Here is a 19,078-nt window from a genome sequence, read left to right on the forward strand (position 1 = left end):
AGCTTAGTTACGAATAGCGCATCCTCCGTCCTCTCCGAAAACTCGATTGGCGGCTGCTCCCTTCTTCTCTCCCACGACGCACGAGGAGCTACGAGGCGCTAAGAGGGATAGGGGGAGCGCTTAGCGCGCGTTCGCGCGCCTCCGAACGTACCCTCGTCCTCGAGAGGTTTTTGATCTGAAGGCCCTTGTACGCGTGCAACGTCTCAACGTGGACGATAGACAGAGACTCCGAGAATTCTGCTGCCGCTCGCAATGGCTCCGCAACCGCAGCTGTCTCTGGCCGCTTGCAAATGCGGACTAGGCGCACGTATACTCCTTGGCCCGCTATTTCGCTCGCTCGCTCTCTCCCTGACAGAAATATACACAAATACTCGAGCATAAACGTGCGAAGGCGGTTTGATGGGTAGAGCCGTATCTTGGTTTGAATGTGTGCTTCCGCGTGACGACGGCGGCGGCAACGATGACGACCACAACGACGATGACGAGGACGACGACAACGACGACGACGACGACGACGACGACGACGACGACGACGACGACGACGACGATGACGACGACGACGGCGGCGGTGACTGTCCGTGCACACACGGAGCTTTGTAGCTCTTCTTGTCTTTGCGTTTGGTTGAGTCCGCGAGTCGTCGTGCGCGCGCTTGAAACAGAGCAAGAGCGAGCGGGAGGGCGAGTGGGAGGGAAGGAAGATAGACAGAGAGGTATCAGTCGCAAGAGAGAGAAAAATAATGAAAAGTGGGGGTTACCGAACGCGCGGGTCCCGCCGTTGCTGCTACTGCCGCTATGCGCAGACACGGGTGGCAATCAATACGCAACAATGGACCGGGACCAATAAGCTTGCCGAGCTTTTCCTGACGTAGAGACACACTCCTCTCTCTCTCTCTCTCTCTCTTTCTCTCGCACCCTTACACCCCCTCACTGCTCGTCACAGACCCTCTTTCTCCTTTTACTTTCTCATTCCTTCTCTTCCCGCCTATATATGCATTTTTTGCTTAGATCCATTCTATATCTACTTCTCTCTCTATGATTTCATCTCCTTCTTTTATATTTACTATCATTCGGTTACTATCCTCTCCGTTCACCTTTTCTTATGTAATGAGAACATCGCTCCCCGCCCCTCTCCCTATCTGTCAATCTATATATCTATCTATTTATCTATCTATCTATCTATCCATGTGTATCTATCTATTCATCTATCTATCTATCTATAATATATCTTTTTTTTCCTTGTTGATTGATCTGTCAAATACTATACAAAATCTATTTGGCGAATCTTAAAACCTCGGTGACTTAAGTAAAAGGGGCATAACACTAATTACATAAACATAAAAAATCCCATCTATATCGAATCATGCATCACACTCTTCCTCTCTTTATCGTTCTTTTTCTGCTCTCTTACTCTCTCAGTCTGTCTCTATCACTTCTATTCGTTTTACGGTAAAACGCGGCCATGCTGCGCGTGAGCACTTTGCGACGCCGCTGACGCGTCACCCTGGCGTCCCGGTTGCGTCGATTCTGCGCGATACACGTACGCGATATACATTCTAATGTCAGTACATTTGCACTTTTGTAAGTCCATGCAAACGTGTTGACCGTAGTATGCATGTGTATTGACATGTTAAATTCTTATGTAAAATGTATATCCGATTGTTCATGATCGAAATGAATCTTTCATCAGTTGCTAATATTCATACTCTTATTGCCTGTTATTATAAATTGTTGTTATTATAAAATGTTGCCTTGTTATTATAAATTATACTTTCTCTCTCTCTCTCTCTCTCCCCTTTGACTTTTTGACACTTTCAGTCAGATTATCATCATTCCGCATTCTTTACTCTCGTCCGAATCAAACTGTTTCAAAGAAAATTGGTTCACGGAATATGATGCTACTTTTAATTTCAGCTCAAAGACATGCAAATACAAGGAAAAATGAAAATATTTCATGCTTACTTCATTTACAGACTACAAAGACCTCTTTAATAAAATATTAAAATTAAAATATGGGCAGTATTTAACCAATATTCTTTTACTTAAATTACTACTATTAATTTAAATAAGATTTCTTTTAAAGGATCCAAAATAAATCATAAAGTATGCAACGAATAATTTCATAAATTTTAAAACATTGCTTCCAGTTGAAAAAAGTCTAATAAGAAAATTCAAGACTTGAAGTATAAGTTTCAAGACTTAGAAAATTACTATAAACATACCTCTTCTCGGTACCTCATGAATTTTATTGCTTGATTTATACCGCACAGTTGATCGACAATTTTTAAATTTAGAAAGAAAATTTAATACGGCGAATTAAGAACGATGATAGAGACAGAGAAAGCAAGAGATTAGGATTTGCTATACCATTCATACGGTTGTTGAATTATAAGTGCGCTAAAACTGTTACAGATATTGATAAAGATATATAATTATTAGATTTTCAGTGTAGTAATAAGATTTTACAATGTTAAAAAAATTAATTAAATAAAGCTTAATAAGAGATAGAAAATGAAAAATATTAAAATTATTTCTTATAAAACAGTTTATTATCAAGGTGCCATGTTATTATTATAAGATCAGTTGTATCATGAAAAACAAAAAATCAGCAACATTGCAAAATTTCCACATTTGCGAATTAATCGATAATCAACATTTTTAATTATTATTATTAATAAGCGTACAATGAATCAACAATCATTTGAATGTAAAATTTATGAAAGCGCAATGATACTTGATTGAAATAATATTTGAATCATTTTAATGAAAATAAACACGTTACATACAATTAAATTTGATGGATTGACAATTATCAAAAATATGAATAAACATTATTTAATGAGGAAGGATACCTTATAAAGATCCAATTTAACAAATTTATTATATTAATTTATTTATTATATTACAAATTTATTATGTATAAAAATTTCATTATATCTTTAAAATTAATATCGTTAAAGAAATAAAATAATTAAAATAATAATAGTTTTAAAATAAAAATGTTTAATGCAAAATAATAATAAATACATTCAATAAAGAGAAATTAATAATTTTCAATGATTATTGATACAATTTACACACATTCTATTAAAATGAATTAATTATGCATACGTTTACATATTATAAACTGTAGTTAATTGCGAAATATTAAAGAAATATTCGCTAATTAATTAACTTAAATGCATAATATTATATTGCCTTAATATTAAGAGAACATTAATAAAATATTACGCATGATTTAATAGAAGCCTTAGTGATCCATGAAATATGTAATAAAAAATCATTTTGAAAAGTAATAAAACTGTATACACAGTATTATTGATATCCACAGTTTAATTTAGGCTAATGGCGGGTAAAAAAAAATCATCCTTTTTTTAAAAATATTCTTGGTATTCTATTATAAAATAATATTACATAAAAGAATTAACATTTGTTGAGTATAAAATATTCAAACGGTAAATAAATTTTTATATAATATATTTATATATTTATATATTTATTTATATATTTATATATTGGTTTGTTAAATTCATATTATTTATTATAAGAAGATTTTCGAACTACTATCAATAATTACAAATATAGGCTTAAAAATTTACCAAGCGTCAATTCGTTCAAATAATTATATACAAATAACCTGTTATTTTCTTTAAGATTATTAATATAATAAATAAAAAATTAAATAATAATGATATATAATTATCTACTAAATTATTATTTATTAGTTACCGAAGCTTGCAATATCCAACTAGTTGGAAACATATAAATATATACAACAATATATATAAACAAAATAAATAAACATATATATCTATTTATATATATATATATATTTTAAATATACATATATTTTAAAAATACATAAGTAGATTTTGCTTAAATGAATAAAAAAAGAAATTCCTAGATTGTTTATTAAAAAAAAATATTTTTAAAGGCCAGGTTTTTCTGCTTTGGCGATTTTTAATATAAATAATAAATCATTAAAAAATAATGTTTATAAAGTAGTCGCTAATATTTTATTTAATTATTAATCAGTGTTTCCGAAAGAGCTAATATAGTCTATATTCTTAGTTCTAATTTATTACCTTAAATTAAATCTTTATCTTAACAATAATGGCAGTAATAGGCAACAAATATGTTAGATAATAGTCAATATGTCCAAGAATATTTTAGAAAAACGTAATTAAACAATTAAATTCACCAGTTAAATGTACAAAATGAAATGTTATTTTCCACGAAAAAATTTATCACCTCCTTAATGGATTCTTGAATTATTAAAGAGTGAATTATTGTACGGCAGAATGATCGTAGCATACGTAGATGAAGACGATATTGTTATAAAATACTTAAATATATTTAATTTAAAATGATGAAAATGGTGAAGATTATCTGGAATAGTATAATAATTAATTTTTAAGTTAGTTTAAAAATATTTAATAAGTTGTTTTAATAAAAACCATTTAATAAGGTAATATGTACAATACTTACAAATTATAACAAAGTGTATTTCTGAATAATTATACTATTTTTTAATTCATAAATTAAAATATAATCTTTTTTATATAATCCATTTATCTAATTAAAATAGTTTGATGAATCTTTGATATTAAATATATTAATAAGAATATAAATCGAAATATTAAGTGACTATTTCAAAATTAAATTATAAAAATATAGCTTTTGATTCGTTTTATGGTTTTTTCATTTTCTAAGTATTCCTTCTTTAAAATTACAATAGTTTACCTGAATTCTTGAATTTTCATTGCTCTAGTAATGTATTGCTCATAAGTTTTTAAAAATAGTTTAAATGCTAATACATTTTCACATTTAACAATATTTGTATTAAATATAGATCATAATTATTTTAATTTAATAGTAATTAAAGATATGTAGTGTATACTACTATTATGGCTTTGATAATTTATACTATTATTATTATCAATAATGAAGAATGTTGAATTAATAAAAAACCTTTTATAATAATACATACACACTACACATACAACACACACGCACGCACACACACATACACACATATATAACAAACATGAATATTAAATAATCAAATATTAAAATAGACTATTGAAAACTACAGAATTAACTGAAATATTTGTAATTGTGATTATTTTTAATAACTGGTTAAACAATTTCAAAATCTACATATAATTTAAAAATTTTTTAATACCTTCTACGTTTGAACTAATTTACCAAAACTTTCATTTACTGCATCATTATTTTATAAATATGGAATAACATTATTTAAAAAGACTTACATATTATTGTAATGTTTAGATTAAATATTAATATTTATTTAAATTACATTAGAATCTTACATACATAAGCATTAAAGTAAATATTAAAATATTTATTGTTTATTCGTTTATTATAGTGTTTCGGGAAAATCAAATGAATTGATAATTATTATATACATAAATATACTTATAAAAATTAACTCTCTGTTAATAATTAATACCAGACAATTAAAATAAATATACAAAATTATTATGGAAATTCTTAGATTGTTAACTGAATACTAAGATTGATATTAAAATCTATACTACTAGTGTAGTAATACTAGACTAAATGTAATATTAAAACTAATAAAATATAAAATAAAAAAATTTATTTGCGATTTTTATATAAGATTTTTGAATTTGCAAAAGTCTTATAAGATATTCAGTTAGAATTAAAATGATTATTTATTATGTATAATGCTGATTTTATAAGTAAATTAATACTCTTAATAATTTAATTCAATAGTTGAATTCAAAAAGAATTATTCCGATACAATTATTGATATTTATAAATTATAATATGTATATTAATGATATTTAATCATTTATAAGCAATCGATGTTTTTTTTATTTTCATAATTAATGAGTAATAAGATAACTGAATTAAATGATTTTAAAATTAGTATGTATGATACTAACAATAAAGCCAAGGTAATTTAAATAGTGATATAAATAGGCGAGATATATACATGACCACTGACACTAGTTAAGACTGGACCAAATCGCATACTATGAACATAAATTACTTGGTTTCATTTTTGTATTTTAGGAAAAATTTCCTTTGGATTTCCTTTATTTGTGAAAAAATAATTCTGGAATATCTTTTCATAAAAAAAAGTCATAAAAATAATATTATGATTTATACAAAATTTTATAATTATTTATAAACGAAAATTACTGGCGAAATGACAAAAAATATGACAAAACAACTATCAATTGCGAATGAAAACGATTTGTTATCCTTATTAATTGGTTTATATCATAAGAAACTAAATAATAAATAAGTAAATAACTTTTTTTTTTTACTGTGTTAATTACGTGTAAAACTTTAAAATGTCTAATGATTTGTTAAGTATTCTATATAAAATTAATTATATTTGTATTTAAAAGTATTTCTCTACATAAGATGATGAAATTAAATGTGGATAAATTCATTTAATATTTTATTTCTGATTTCTGCTATAAATATCATGTGAATATTTTCGTATATCTATTTTTGCAATCTAACTCATTAGTAGGGCCTACATATCGGTAATCTTTGCCTCAGGACACTTACAAACTAAACATATGCAACTAATATTTATGTAGATTTTAAAATCGTAGGTTGAAAATTAGTAGCATTCGTAATTCCATAATATTATGAGTCAAGAACTTAATTATATATTAACGTATACTCAGAATTATAGAAAAAGTAATATTTATAACTTCATCAATTTTATAAATAGTGGTAGTTTTTATTTTATAAACGTAATATGCATTTTTGAGAAAACACTTTTTTCAGTTATACAAAAAAAATAATTTAACATTAATAAATGAAATAGTTTATCTATTACATTTACTCAATTTACAACATATCCGTGCAATAATATCGAGTATGTCATTAAGATTTTTTAATAAAAGTTATTAAAAGTGCGTGTATGGGCATGAGAATTTTTGTTTAACTATCATTTGGACATCTTAGATTTTGTATATCGAGGGTAAATTTGTGGAATTAATATTTAAAATTAATATTTAAAACTTTTTAGTATTGAATAAAATATTTATTTCAAACTTTCTTTAAAATCTACTGGTTTATTATTTTTATTGAGATAGTGTATTTTATTGTGTATTTAAATATAAAATAAAAAGGAAATGTAATTGATTAATTAATTATAATGTCCTGTATATGGATTAGTGAGTAATGTTACTCTATATATAGCCAAAAGTAATTACGATGGTTATTTTTATCACAAACATACTGAAATTTATGGTCTAAAATTTTGATTTTATAAATTACTTAGTTTAGTTTAATCTATAAACGTAAGCTGATATGTAATAGCTTACTCTGTTTTTATTTAATTTAATTTTTACTATTTGATAGATTTACTTATTTTTACTATTTGATAGGGTATCCTTAATGTTTAATATTTTCTTTGTTTATTATAATTAATAAGCCAAGAGCATAATTGCTGAATAACAATTGTTGTAATAAATCTAAATTATTTCCAATTCGATGTGAAAGAAAATTATAAATCAAAGTACAACTATCGTTATTATTTGATTTAATATTATTTCGAATGTAGGAGTTATGTATAGAATTTAATAAATGACTGTCGAATCTGTAAAATTCTAGCGAATAAAATAAAATAAATTCTAGTAATAAAATAAAATCACTAGATGATGGCTTAGTTATACATAAAATTACAATTGCTTTCAGTTGAAGTTCAATTTGTAAAAATAAAGAATTGTAGATCATACGATCCACAGTTGTTTATTGTTGCTTGTTATCTTTGAGATCTATGAAAGCCCCATTCATACAGCTTAACTATTGACTATCTTTATAGAAGCATATAATAATCAATGATAGTTAACATTTACAAATTAAAAATATGAATATCAATCTGTCATAAAATCCGTCTTATGTAGTAATGACATTGAATGTTATGTTGAGTAACTATTAAAAATTTCTCTACGCATCCTATGGTACACAGGCCACGTGCGCCCGCCTATATTAGCATATCCATATATATATATATATATATATATATATATATATAAATTATAAATCGTGGGCAATATTTAATAAAACCATTATGGGATGTCGTGCGGCTACTAGCACACCTAGCGGCCAATTGCGGTAACCTAAAATCCTGAAAAGCCTATAGTGTCCTCAATAGCAGCTGCTCAAGTATTCTGATCTTAGGCCTCGCGCAAGTCTATGGCTGGACTATGGCTGGGGCAAATGCTATAATACCTGCTCCGTCCGCGTACTGCTGTGTGAGAAGGACCGACAACGGCGACGCGCGACGGCGACGACTTTATAAACTCTTCGTGTCCCATTATTTTTACCTTCCAGTTCCTACATGTTATCTTCAATCGTCGTAAGCGCGACAGAGCGGAGCAGCGAAATACCTCCGGGGATAAATGACAAGGACACGTGAGAAAAAGAAATAACAACGTCGATAGGCTGAGGGGAGCACGAGCGTAATTTGTTCGGCAGCTACTTACCGTTCTAACAATTATTTCCAATCTATTTTCAACTTGACACTGGCTTAAGTCGCGTTTTCATTGAGCCAATAAGTTCAAAGAAGAAAGAACGGAGTGGCATATTTGATGGGAACTGCGAGAACGAGGATGCAGAAGCGCGCACATCACCTGCTGATTTCGCCGAGAGCATAAAGGGGTTCGAGAGAGAGGGAGAGAGAGAGAACACGCCAGCCCTTACACTCTAGCATCATTTTTTTTTGAAAAAACGTTTAAAGTGAAACCACATTAATGCAGTTTCCAGCACAAAAGCTTCGTCCGGGATGCCTTGAAGGAGGCTACCGATCCGTCAATACCCTCAACATCTTTCATAACAATAAGGTATTCTTTTCTTTTTTCCTGTCAATTTTATTTTCATTCAACTTAAATATTTAATTATTTTAAGATTTTTTTTGTTTTGAATACTGGAGATGTTTACTTCTTAAGACATAGCTACATGTACGCATGAACAATTGATAACCTTCTATTTTAATTTAAATAAATATTGCAAGTTGCATTTCAAATTAATAATTAAATATTTGTTTGCATAAAAAGCCTTGATGACTTCATAAGTTTTTCATAAAATAATGCTACAATAATAAATTACTTTAAAACATGATGATGAAACTATACTCAATATTTAGATATGATTTCCTCCGTAGATTGTATTTAATGTTTTCATTCTTTATTCTTTTGTCTAATTAATTGCATTGGTATTAAATTTATAATTTTTATGACTTTTTTGTTAGCAAAATAATTCTATTTAGTTCAAATAATAGAACATACAAGTTATACCATAGTATGGATTTAATTATAATAACATATAATAAAAATTATTTTAATAGTATCAAATAATATTATATCTAATTAAAATCTTAATATTTTATATTTATTTTTTTTTTATAAACATATTGATAATGTATTCTCGTTATTATTAAGGATTAAATTGTTGATATTCCTAAGAATATTAAAGTTTACAATATTCAAAATAACCAACAAAATTTATGCATCTATAAAAATCTATATATTTATTTAAAAATTGTCTACAGCTTTTGATTAAGACTGCCAATTTAAGACTGAATTACTGATGCAAGAAGTAATTGCTGTTCTTATTGGATACAGACAGCATCAATGGGAAACTGTTTTTCATGTTTTAAGGTGCCTCCCCCACCATCTACAACTAATCAGTCGACTATTTTGGAACAAAAAGATGGTATAAACTTTTCTATAAACCAATTTCTCAAATGAATTAATTTGATTAACGCTAATGGAAATAATTGTTTAATTGTTTTTAAAAAAATATTATGGTAATAGTGTATACGATTATACTACCTATTACAAATAGTAATTTCAAGTAAGGAAACGAACTAAGTGTATTATCTTTACACAGAAACAATGGAGTTACGTACTTTGTTTCCACAAAATGCCAGTCAAAACCATCCACACACAGCTATAGAATCTCATGCCAATGGAAATAAAAAATCATCGTTAAATGCAATGTCAACATTTAATGGTGTAGGTTCTGATAATTGTGGCTCTGTACCTATAGTTCCAGGTAACTTACGTTTATCCCGTGGCTTTTATGCACGATTACCACCGTTAGGACGGACAGGAAACAACTCTGGTCTTAATTCGGTGATTGATTGTAAACAGCAAAAAGAACCTTCAGAAAGCAAAATCAATTGCCTTTTTGATCAGTATAAGGTAAATATTTCTTGTTTCAATTACAAATTAATTTGCATACATAGATTATCTTTGATAATTTTATTTAAAAATTTTTATTCAAAATATTTGAATCAGTGGCCTATCTATGTATAATTAAAATATATCAAAAGGAAGAAGGTGTTTTAGATCCTATAATGTAGAATTTTTAATTGTCAATCTTAATGATTCAATTCATTCTCTTACGAAAGTTTTTTTTTAATCTTTTACAATTATATATTGGTTATATATTGAAAACTAAATATTAAAGTGATTTATAAAATTTATGTTAAATGCAATATTAAACATTATAATGATAAATACTAAATAGAGATAGGATTTGTCAAGAAAAGTCGAGAACTTTAGTTTATCTACAGATTGTGTTTACATTAATAATATTATATACTGTGCTTAATATTTTGGCTAAATAGTATATTTCAGTTACAGTTAATTAATAGAAAGCTTCGATCCATCAATAACGAATACGTTCTTTTTATCGATCTTCCAAAAATATACATTCAAGTATAAATTTATTGAAATATTCGTCTGAATTTTATATAGAAATATTATACGCGTTAACCAATAAAATATTCTTTCTAAAACTTTAAATATTATTTATTTTGAATACACCGACTGATGATAATACTTGTCCCATAAAATAATTAATACTTGAAAATATTACAAAAATCTTTCAGTTAATATTTAAAAGCAACTCTTCGTATTGATTAACTCGTTATCCATTAAAAAAGAAATTGTTTATTTCACTGAATATTTATCGTGCCCATGCAGGATCCACACGAGGACATTATATTAGCAGATGGAATTGAGCGACTCTGCGACGATCTTCAATTATCTCCAGATGAATTCAAGGTGTTGGTACTCGCGTGGAAGCTGAATGCGGAGCAAATGTGCCAGTTTACACGTCAAGAGTTTGTTCAAGGTTTGAAATCCATGAGGGTAGATAGTATCCGTGGGATTCAGCTTCAATTGCCCGAAATTGTTCAGGAACTAGCAACGAATGGAGAATTCTTCAAAGATCTATATCGATTTACATTCCGCTTCGGACTCGATGTTAATTCGGGTCAGCGTATTTTACCCGCCGATATGGCTATCGTTCTCTGGAGGCTCGTTTTCACGATTCGTGAGCCTCCTTTACTCAGTAGGTGGTTGAAATTCCTCGAATGCCATCACGTTCGGGGTATACCGCGGGATACGTGGAACATGTTCCTGAACTTCGCAGAAAGTATAGGTGACGATTTAGGGGCCTATGATGACGCGGAAGCCTGGCCAAGCCTGTTCGACGACTTTGTCGAATATGAAAATGACCAGATGAACCAGAACATTACCAAGGATGAATTTATCAAAGATTCATCGGCTGAGAACGAATAGTCATTTGACATTTTTTCATGCGGGATGTTCATCCCGTTTTTAATGTTTTTTTTTATATATATATTTTTTGAGAAGTTTTTTAAGCTTCTGAGTCTAAAAAACGAGCTTATTTATTTAAAATTATAAAATTTCATTTACGATAGTCGAGCGTGGAGAATGTTTTACATTATGTCCATGTAGGTATTTTACATCGATTATTTACTACGAATTTTTATCGCAATTAGTCTAGAGATAATGTTTATTTATTATTTTTTATTTGCAATGTATAGAAAGATATGAAAATGATAACATATATTTTCATAAATTGGAGATGGAGTTAGGATGCATCTAGATTAGAGTATTAAATCAATTTTTTTCTTAATTTATTTGGCATCTATACAGTAATATTAAAAAATTACATAATATCCATGGCAAAAAATAAATAGCAAAAAATAAAGTGCATATTAAAAAAGTAATAAGTATAATTGAAACATTTTATATTTTATTTCATTTTGGCCTTTGCAAGTCTCTTATGTGTAATTAATTCATCATTATCTATACAGTAATAATGATTTTTTTTTTTAACAATATGCGTACTCAGATAAATAATCTGAAGGTGTAAAATGAATAATTGTCGAATACATGTTCTGCAGATTATTGAAAAATTGCATTTTCAAATATATAAAAATTTTTATTTATTAGAATAATAATTTATTATTAATAATTATTAAAAATCTTTACTCATAAGGTGAAATTTAAATGAAAACAAAACAATAAAAATGCTCGTTTTTTATGGTTCGATAGCACCATTCACTTCTGTAAAGTCACTTACACTTAAATGCAAGCTTAGAATAGAATTCTTTTAACATATTTAGCTCAGCTTGTGATCTCTTCGTTCTTTTCTATTAACAGGATTGTTTTTATTGAGAACAAGTTTATGACAATTTTGTAGCAATTTAATAATCGTGATATATATGTATATGTATATATTTATACATGTATATTAACAAATTAATTTTGTTTATATTGATGCTGTCCAATGATAATAACACGTCATTAGATAGATAATTTTGCGAAATATAGTTGTTCGTGCTTTTTGCAAAGCTTGGAAATGTATAAAAGTGGATTAGCAGGTGACGAAATATTTTAGCAAAGCTATGCCAATAGTCAAAGAATAAAAAGAAACGAATGAACAGGAAAAGTAAAAATTCAGTTTTATTTACAGTTGACATTAAATGGTACGATGAAAGTTTAGCGCATAAAATTATTAATTTTTTTAAGTATATTAGTCGCAGTGTTCAAGAAACTGCAGAATTTAAATTCAATAAGTTACACCTAACGATCTCTGTTGATTAGGATTTGCTTCGCTTGGCTAAGGTTCTGATTCCCATTAAAAATCCCTTGTATTAAGTTCACATATTTAATGGTCTTTTAAAAGCCTTTGTAGATGTACGTGTAACAAAAACAAAAACAGTATAAGCAAGCCTAATTCGACGTACGAATAAGTGAGTTTGAAATAAGTCGTCTACGCTATTTATCTCGAGTTTATTTTATGATATAATAGAATATCCACTAATGTCTACATTTCGTCCAGATCCGGCAACTTTTTGTCAATTATATGGCAATGTATTCCTACAACGGTTTTCCGACTATAAAATGAGGATATCACAAATACTATAACAGTTTATTTGAATTGAGCTTTTAATGAAAGCAGTTGTCATTTCAACTTGACTTTTTGAACATCTTGTCGGATTTCTCAAAGAAATATATTAGAAAATTGATGCTGTAATTAATTCTTTGGGGCTATTAGAAATTATAGCCATTAGTTAATTAAAATAGATAATCAATTAGAGAATTATATAATAGCCAATTAAAATGAGGCTTAAAGAGGCGATAAGTATATTAAATTCAGTATTTAATTTCGAAAATTGAAATGTAAAAATAGAAATCCTTTGCCATTTACGTATTATCAATATTATAATTGGTACAATGGTCTATGCAGAGGCACCAACTCTAAAATCATAGAATCCGGTAACTTGCTTCGGATCCAATGGACTCCATTAGCGTTTGGAATTTCAAATATGACACAAACTGCAGCAATTATAATGGTAGATACCGTCGTTTACGATGTGTTTTTTTATAACTTATTATTGCAATGATTGTTTGCTGATAATTATTAATATTCTTGTCATTTATAGTGAGATATTTAATATAAAAGTATCCAAAAATTATGTTTGCTCATTTGAGTTAATGACAAAATTGTATCTATACTGTTAACAGAAATAGTAATTGCTGAAGTGACTATAGCGTAAAGGTATGCGAGGATACTGATTACGACTTGTCTAATTCAATCAAATGATTCATCATACTAATTTCATCGTTATTAATAGAATAAAATAAAACATAATGAAATAATTAAGAGTTAATAATCAGAAATCTAACGCATATCAAATCCATTAGAAATATTTTAAATCTATATTTATTTATATAAAAAGTCAATTTTGACAAGTGAGAACTTTACATATTTATGTTTATGGCATTAGTAGCAGAATTATAGCGGCTTCATAAGGAGACAGATTTAATACTCTGATAATTCAAATGCAGTATTATTATTTTTCGTGTACTTGAATTCATACTGTAAACACTAGGAATTGTAGTAATCGACATAAAAATTACTCCCTCTTAAGCACTCAAATAGATAATTTTATTTTTGATAGCCAATGAATATGGTTAGAAAATCATGAATCAGAATCGTTCACGAATATTTAAATAATTTTCATTTTGTAAACTTCCATGGCTGTGGCAACATTAGCACTTTGAATACTTATTTAAACAACGTAATTGCTGTACCGTTTAAAACCAGCTGTATAAAAAACTGAATTTTCTCCCATACGTATTCACCAGTATATTTACAAAGCTTTCCGATCCTTTCATTTTCTTTGTATATGCTTCAATCCTATTTTTTTAATTGTTGACATTGTTTTTTGAGAAAATTCGCTTTTTTGTAAGTCTGATTTTTCAATTTTTGCAATTTGACAACAACTGAAAACAAGATATAATTTTTTTTTTATTTTTTTTTATTTCTTAATTTAAAATTCTAATTAATATCTGACTAAAACATGAATTTTACGTGTAATTTGTGTTTATGTTGTGTTTTAATGTAATATATTTTAAATTATACTATTTAGCTTTTAATAAGCTGTATTTTATGTCTTTCCATTAAGATTTAAACAAAATACTTCCAGTCCATGATAATATAAAATATTATTTTATATATATTCAAATACATATATGTATGTGTGTACGAATGCATATAAAGGTATATTAGTTTATAAATAGAACAGTGCAGATATTTAAATTAAAATTACACTGATCCAAACTTGTGATACACATACGCTCGAATCTATTTATCATTCACTTATTGTCTCTAAGTGTAAGATAGTCTAAAAGAATAATAAAAATTAATGAAAGTTGTATAGACAAAAAGTCCAGTGATTTACGATATTTTGTATAAAAGGACTAGTTCGATTAATATCGACTCTCGCAGTTATTTTAATAACGTAAACGATTATATTTAATCGAAAAAAATATTTCATTAAAAAAAGTTGTAACTAAATTATTTAGTCCAATGCAACAACTCTTTAACCCTTTAACCTAGAATTGCTTCTTTTTTTTTTAAATCATCTGTATTTTAAAATTCAGAATTTAGTGATATAAAATTATCGACAGGAAAAGTAAAATAATTTTTAATAACTTGAAAATCTGGTACAAAATGTGCAATGTCTATTAAAATGGTTTCTAGTCTTTAAATTTTAATTATTTTCCTGGCGCCCATTTAAAATTAAAATAGATAAAAATATATAAGATATTTTATTTAAGATATAAATTAATACTGACTAACGAAAGTATCGACAATTTTGTTATTAAGTTTTATACGAAAAAGAATTAAGTAATAAATGCATCATTATGAATAAATTATATTTCCTTTAACCATTTGGTTAAAGGGTTAATTTGTTGATTGTGTTTATTGTATGTATTTATAAAGAATAGCTCTTCCGTTTCGTTTCGAATATGGTCTGAAGAAATATTCAAATGAAAGGTATAATGGTAAATTAGATAAATGATTTATTTAGAGAGGTGCTACCAAGGACTGGCCTTAATTTCAGTATAACTTAATGTCATATGTACCTAAGATTATAATATTTTTTATGCTAATCAGATTCTTCACAAAAAAAGAAGAGCGAAAAAATTTTCTACTGCCACAAACATAAACTTACAATCAGGTTGCAAAATTAAAGCGTATTAAAAAAAACTTAGACATTATCTTGTTAAATTGAAATACGTTAGCTATTTTTAGTTTCTCAAACCAAATTCATTTTATCATTTACCTATGCGTTTGATCTCGTATTATGATACAAGCAATCATTTGTATAATTAAGTTATGGTGTGTGTATTTTAAATTGATTCGATAATTTATTAATACAAAAAGACAGCTAAGCCATACACTGCTTAAACGTATTTTCAGCTTTACATATTTTTTATAACGTTGGTAGTATGTAGTGAACTCAGAAGAGAGAATAGTGTTATATAAATAATAGAAATTTATGCAACTAAAAATTTCAGATGTACTAACTTATTATAAAAGACTATTTAGAAAGAGTTATAAGTAAAAAGAAAATCTATATTAAGAGAAAAATTGAATGTGTGATTTTGATAAAATTTAGCATATTTTTATCCTTTGATTTAAAATGGCTTTTAACATTATTATTCACAATTAATAATTGTAGGTTTGTTTTCAAGTATGTCAATTTTTTTCAATTTTCATACTCAAGTGTATAATTTGAAGCTGTACATTTTCAAAATAGTTTAAAAATAATTTTTGAATATCTCAAGGACCGCTTGAATTTAATATTATTTATTAAATTTTTAATGGTTTCTTTTATATCGTAAATAAATGAACGATTATGTGATAAAATAAAAGAACGAAAAATATATTAACTGCATTAGATTAATAAACAAAAACATATGCAACACGAGTCAGAAAGAAAGTTTCCAGGTGATTAATTATCATACAAAATAAGCATATATGATTATACAGAATAAAAATACAAATTTATTTAGGAAAATTTAATTAAATTACAATTGTATATTAATTATGACTTTACTGGTTGTATTATATATATAAAAATTGTATATATTCTAAATGAAATTGTAAACAATGAGAATTTTTATGAACCAAAATTTCTACAACTATTTTTAAATCAATCATTTATGCTTATAATTCATTCGTAAACATTAAATGAATTAAAAATATGAAATTTGTTTAATATTTCAAGTACTAAACGCAAATTAGAGTTCACAATAGCTTTTTGAGTATTAGTTAGAACATAATATTAAATACACATTCTATTATTATTTAAGCGTGTATAATTAAATATGTAACAGTCTACAAACATTTTTCCTAAAAGTGATAAAAAATTGATTGAATTTTGTAAGTTCTGATATGATTACAAATATTTATATAAGTGAATACACATATTTCATGTAAATATACGTATTTTTCTGCGAGATTATAAAAAGTTTTACTGCGTAAAATATCCTGATTTAAAAAAAGAGAGAAACAATTGAAACATCACGTTAGTTCGATCCCATGTAGTTTGAAATAGTAATACTTCCTTCTCTACAAACATATGTGGCCTTTATCATCACAGTTTATTATAATGTGATCGAAAAGAAAAGAGGAAAGATATGTATCGGCAAAAGAATTGTATTAATATACATACATGCGTACATGCATACATTCATAAATACATACATATATATATATATATATATATATATATATATATATATATATCTATCTGAACATAATTATTTGTATGTGTGCGCGCGCGCATGTAAAATTATTTATGTACGTGTATGTTTGTATGTATAATATAAAAAATCCTAAAGTTTATAATTAACATGTACCAATTTAGCTTGAAAAAGTTCTTCGAATGTAAAAAGTTTGATTTAAGAAGAATATTTCGAGGGACGAAAACCATTAACTAGAGCACAAAATATAATTGTATATTCACATCCTATTATGGAAAGTGCCAACGAGCTAAAAAATGTTAATATTAAGCCTACAGAGCAATGTGTGCTTACTAATTAATATATTACATAATACATGTGTATTTATAAAAACAAATTGTTTATTTACTTTCTTTCCCTTCATTTCTTCATTTTAGTTTTATCAGTCTTGGAGTAGACAAATATATAAATTAAATAAATAAAAAAAAAAAAATGATAATCAATAACTCGGCTTTCATTTTGATATCTAAAATTAATACATGCAAATGTAATAATCTAAAAATGTGTATTTTTAAATTATAATTTTTTTAATACCGAATAAATGTTGTTATTTCCATTACACCTTCGCCTTACCATTCAACAGTCGTCTGCATATACACACACATTGATAGGCGCTAGATCAAGGCCCTTCTATAATTTGTCAAACCCTTCAAGTCCGCTATATCGATGTCTTGATTATCGCCTTCACTCGTTTCATTTTCTAGACTTCGTCGCTACATTTCTTGCTAAGGCGTCGAGAACAACCAAGTTCTTTCAGTATCTCACATTATTTATTCAACTAGATAATAACGCTTGTAACGTCGCCGTTTGCCAGTTAAGATCCCATCTTCTTCTATTTTCACCGAGTTTTTCCTTGTTATAAATTTCAGACAATTATTTTGTCTCTACCCAGGCAGCATTTTATCGTTCTTGATCGGTTTTCCTTTTTCGTATGATCCAGTCCTTTCTGACCCACATGGAGAAAGAAAAATTCATAGCATTTATTCCATAAGGCTTTAGAAATTCAGTTTTAATGTATAACGGGAGTAATTTTAATGCAATTAGATTTTTTATTGCCCCTTTTATGAAGTAGCAATGATATTGTTATTTTTCTCAAAATGCATCGTTATTTTAGATTTTTTATTTACAAATGTGTTTTTTTCTTTTCGATCTAAATTTAATTGTATAAATTTATGTTTCATTTAACGTTATTCTGAATATCGCGATTTTATCGCGATTACTGTGAGCTATTCATTTTTCATGAACAAAAATTAATGATTTGGAGAATAAAAATTTAATGATTGTACTCAAATTCATCGGTTAGATAATTAGTAATATTGATACTAAAATGACTGGGAACATGGTACATCTTGGAATATTATGAATTATGAAAATGAAAATTGGTGTTAACTTAAGAGATTTATGATTCACGATCTTTAATGTAGAAAACTATGCTACTTTCAATGATTGGCCAAGGGTGAACTCGAAGCCTAGACAAACTGTCACGTTGATGCTGTACAAATAGGGTTTTTAAAGAGTAAAGAAACTTATGGTAATAAAAAATTATTATTACTCGTGAGAGACTTACCTTGACCATATCAATTTCTTATAAACCACGCTGGGCACTATGTAAGCAACGGGCAAGAAAATCAAATACGTAGGGT

At 27.5% G+C, this 19,078-nt stretch overlaps 1 protein-coding gene across 1 annotated transcript; it reads left to right on the plus strand.

The window, feature by feature from the left end:
- Nucleotides 1-8,283: 8,283 nt before the first annotated feature.
- On the plus strand, nt 8,284-11,746 carry SCCRO3 (defective in cullin neddylation 1 domain containing SCCRO3). Its single transcript, XM_011498992.1, has 4 exons — nt 8,284-8,855; nt 9,563-9,726; nt 9,904-10,217; nt 11,004-11,746. The coding sequence occupies exons 2-4, from the start codon at nt 9,645-9,647 to the stop codon at nt 11,601-11,603; spliced, it is 996 nt and encodes a 331-aa protein (XP_011497294.1). The 5' UTR covers nt 8,284-8,855; nt 9,563-9,644; the 3' UTR covers nt 11,604-11,746.
- Nucleotides 11,747-19,078: the final 7,332 nt, after the last annotated feature.

Source organism: Ceratosolen solmsi, unplaced genomic scaffold (assembly GCF_000503995.2).
Source record: "Ceratosolen solmsi marchali unplaced genomic scaffold, CerSol_1.0 scaffold2, whole genome shotgun sequence".
NCBI classification, from domain to species: Eukaryota; Metazoa; Arthropoda; class Insecta; order Hymenoptera; family Agaonidae; genus Ceratosolen; species Ceratosolen solmsi.

What these genes read in the sequence shown, in the direction of transcription:
- SCCRO3 (XM_011498992.1), top strand. Translation starts at nt 9,645, where the DNA reads ATGGGAAACTGTTTTTCATGTTTTAAGGTGCCTCCCCCACCATCTACA. An exon ending in TATTTTGGAACAAAAAGATG is followed by an intron (nt 9,727 to 9,903) that starts GTATAAACTTTT and finishes ATCTTTACACAG; the next exon opens with AAACAATGGAGTTACGTACT. An exon ending in GCCTTTTTGATCAGTATAAG is followed by an intron (nt 10,218 to 11,003) that starts GTAAATATTTCT and finishes GTGCCCATGCAG; the next exon opens with GATCCACACGAGGACATTAT.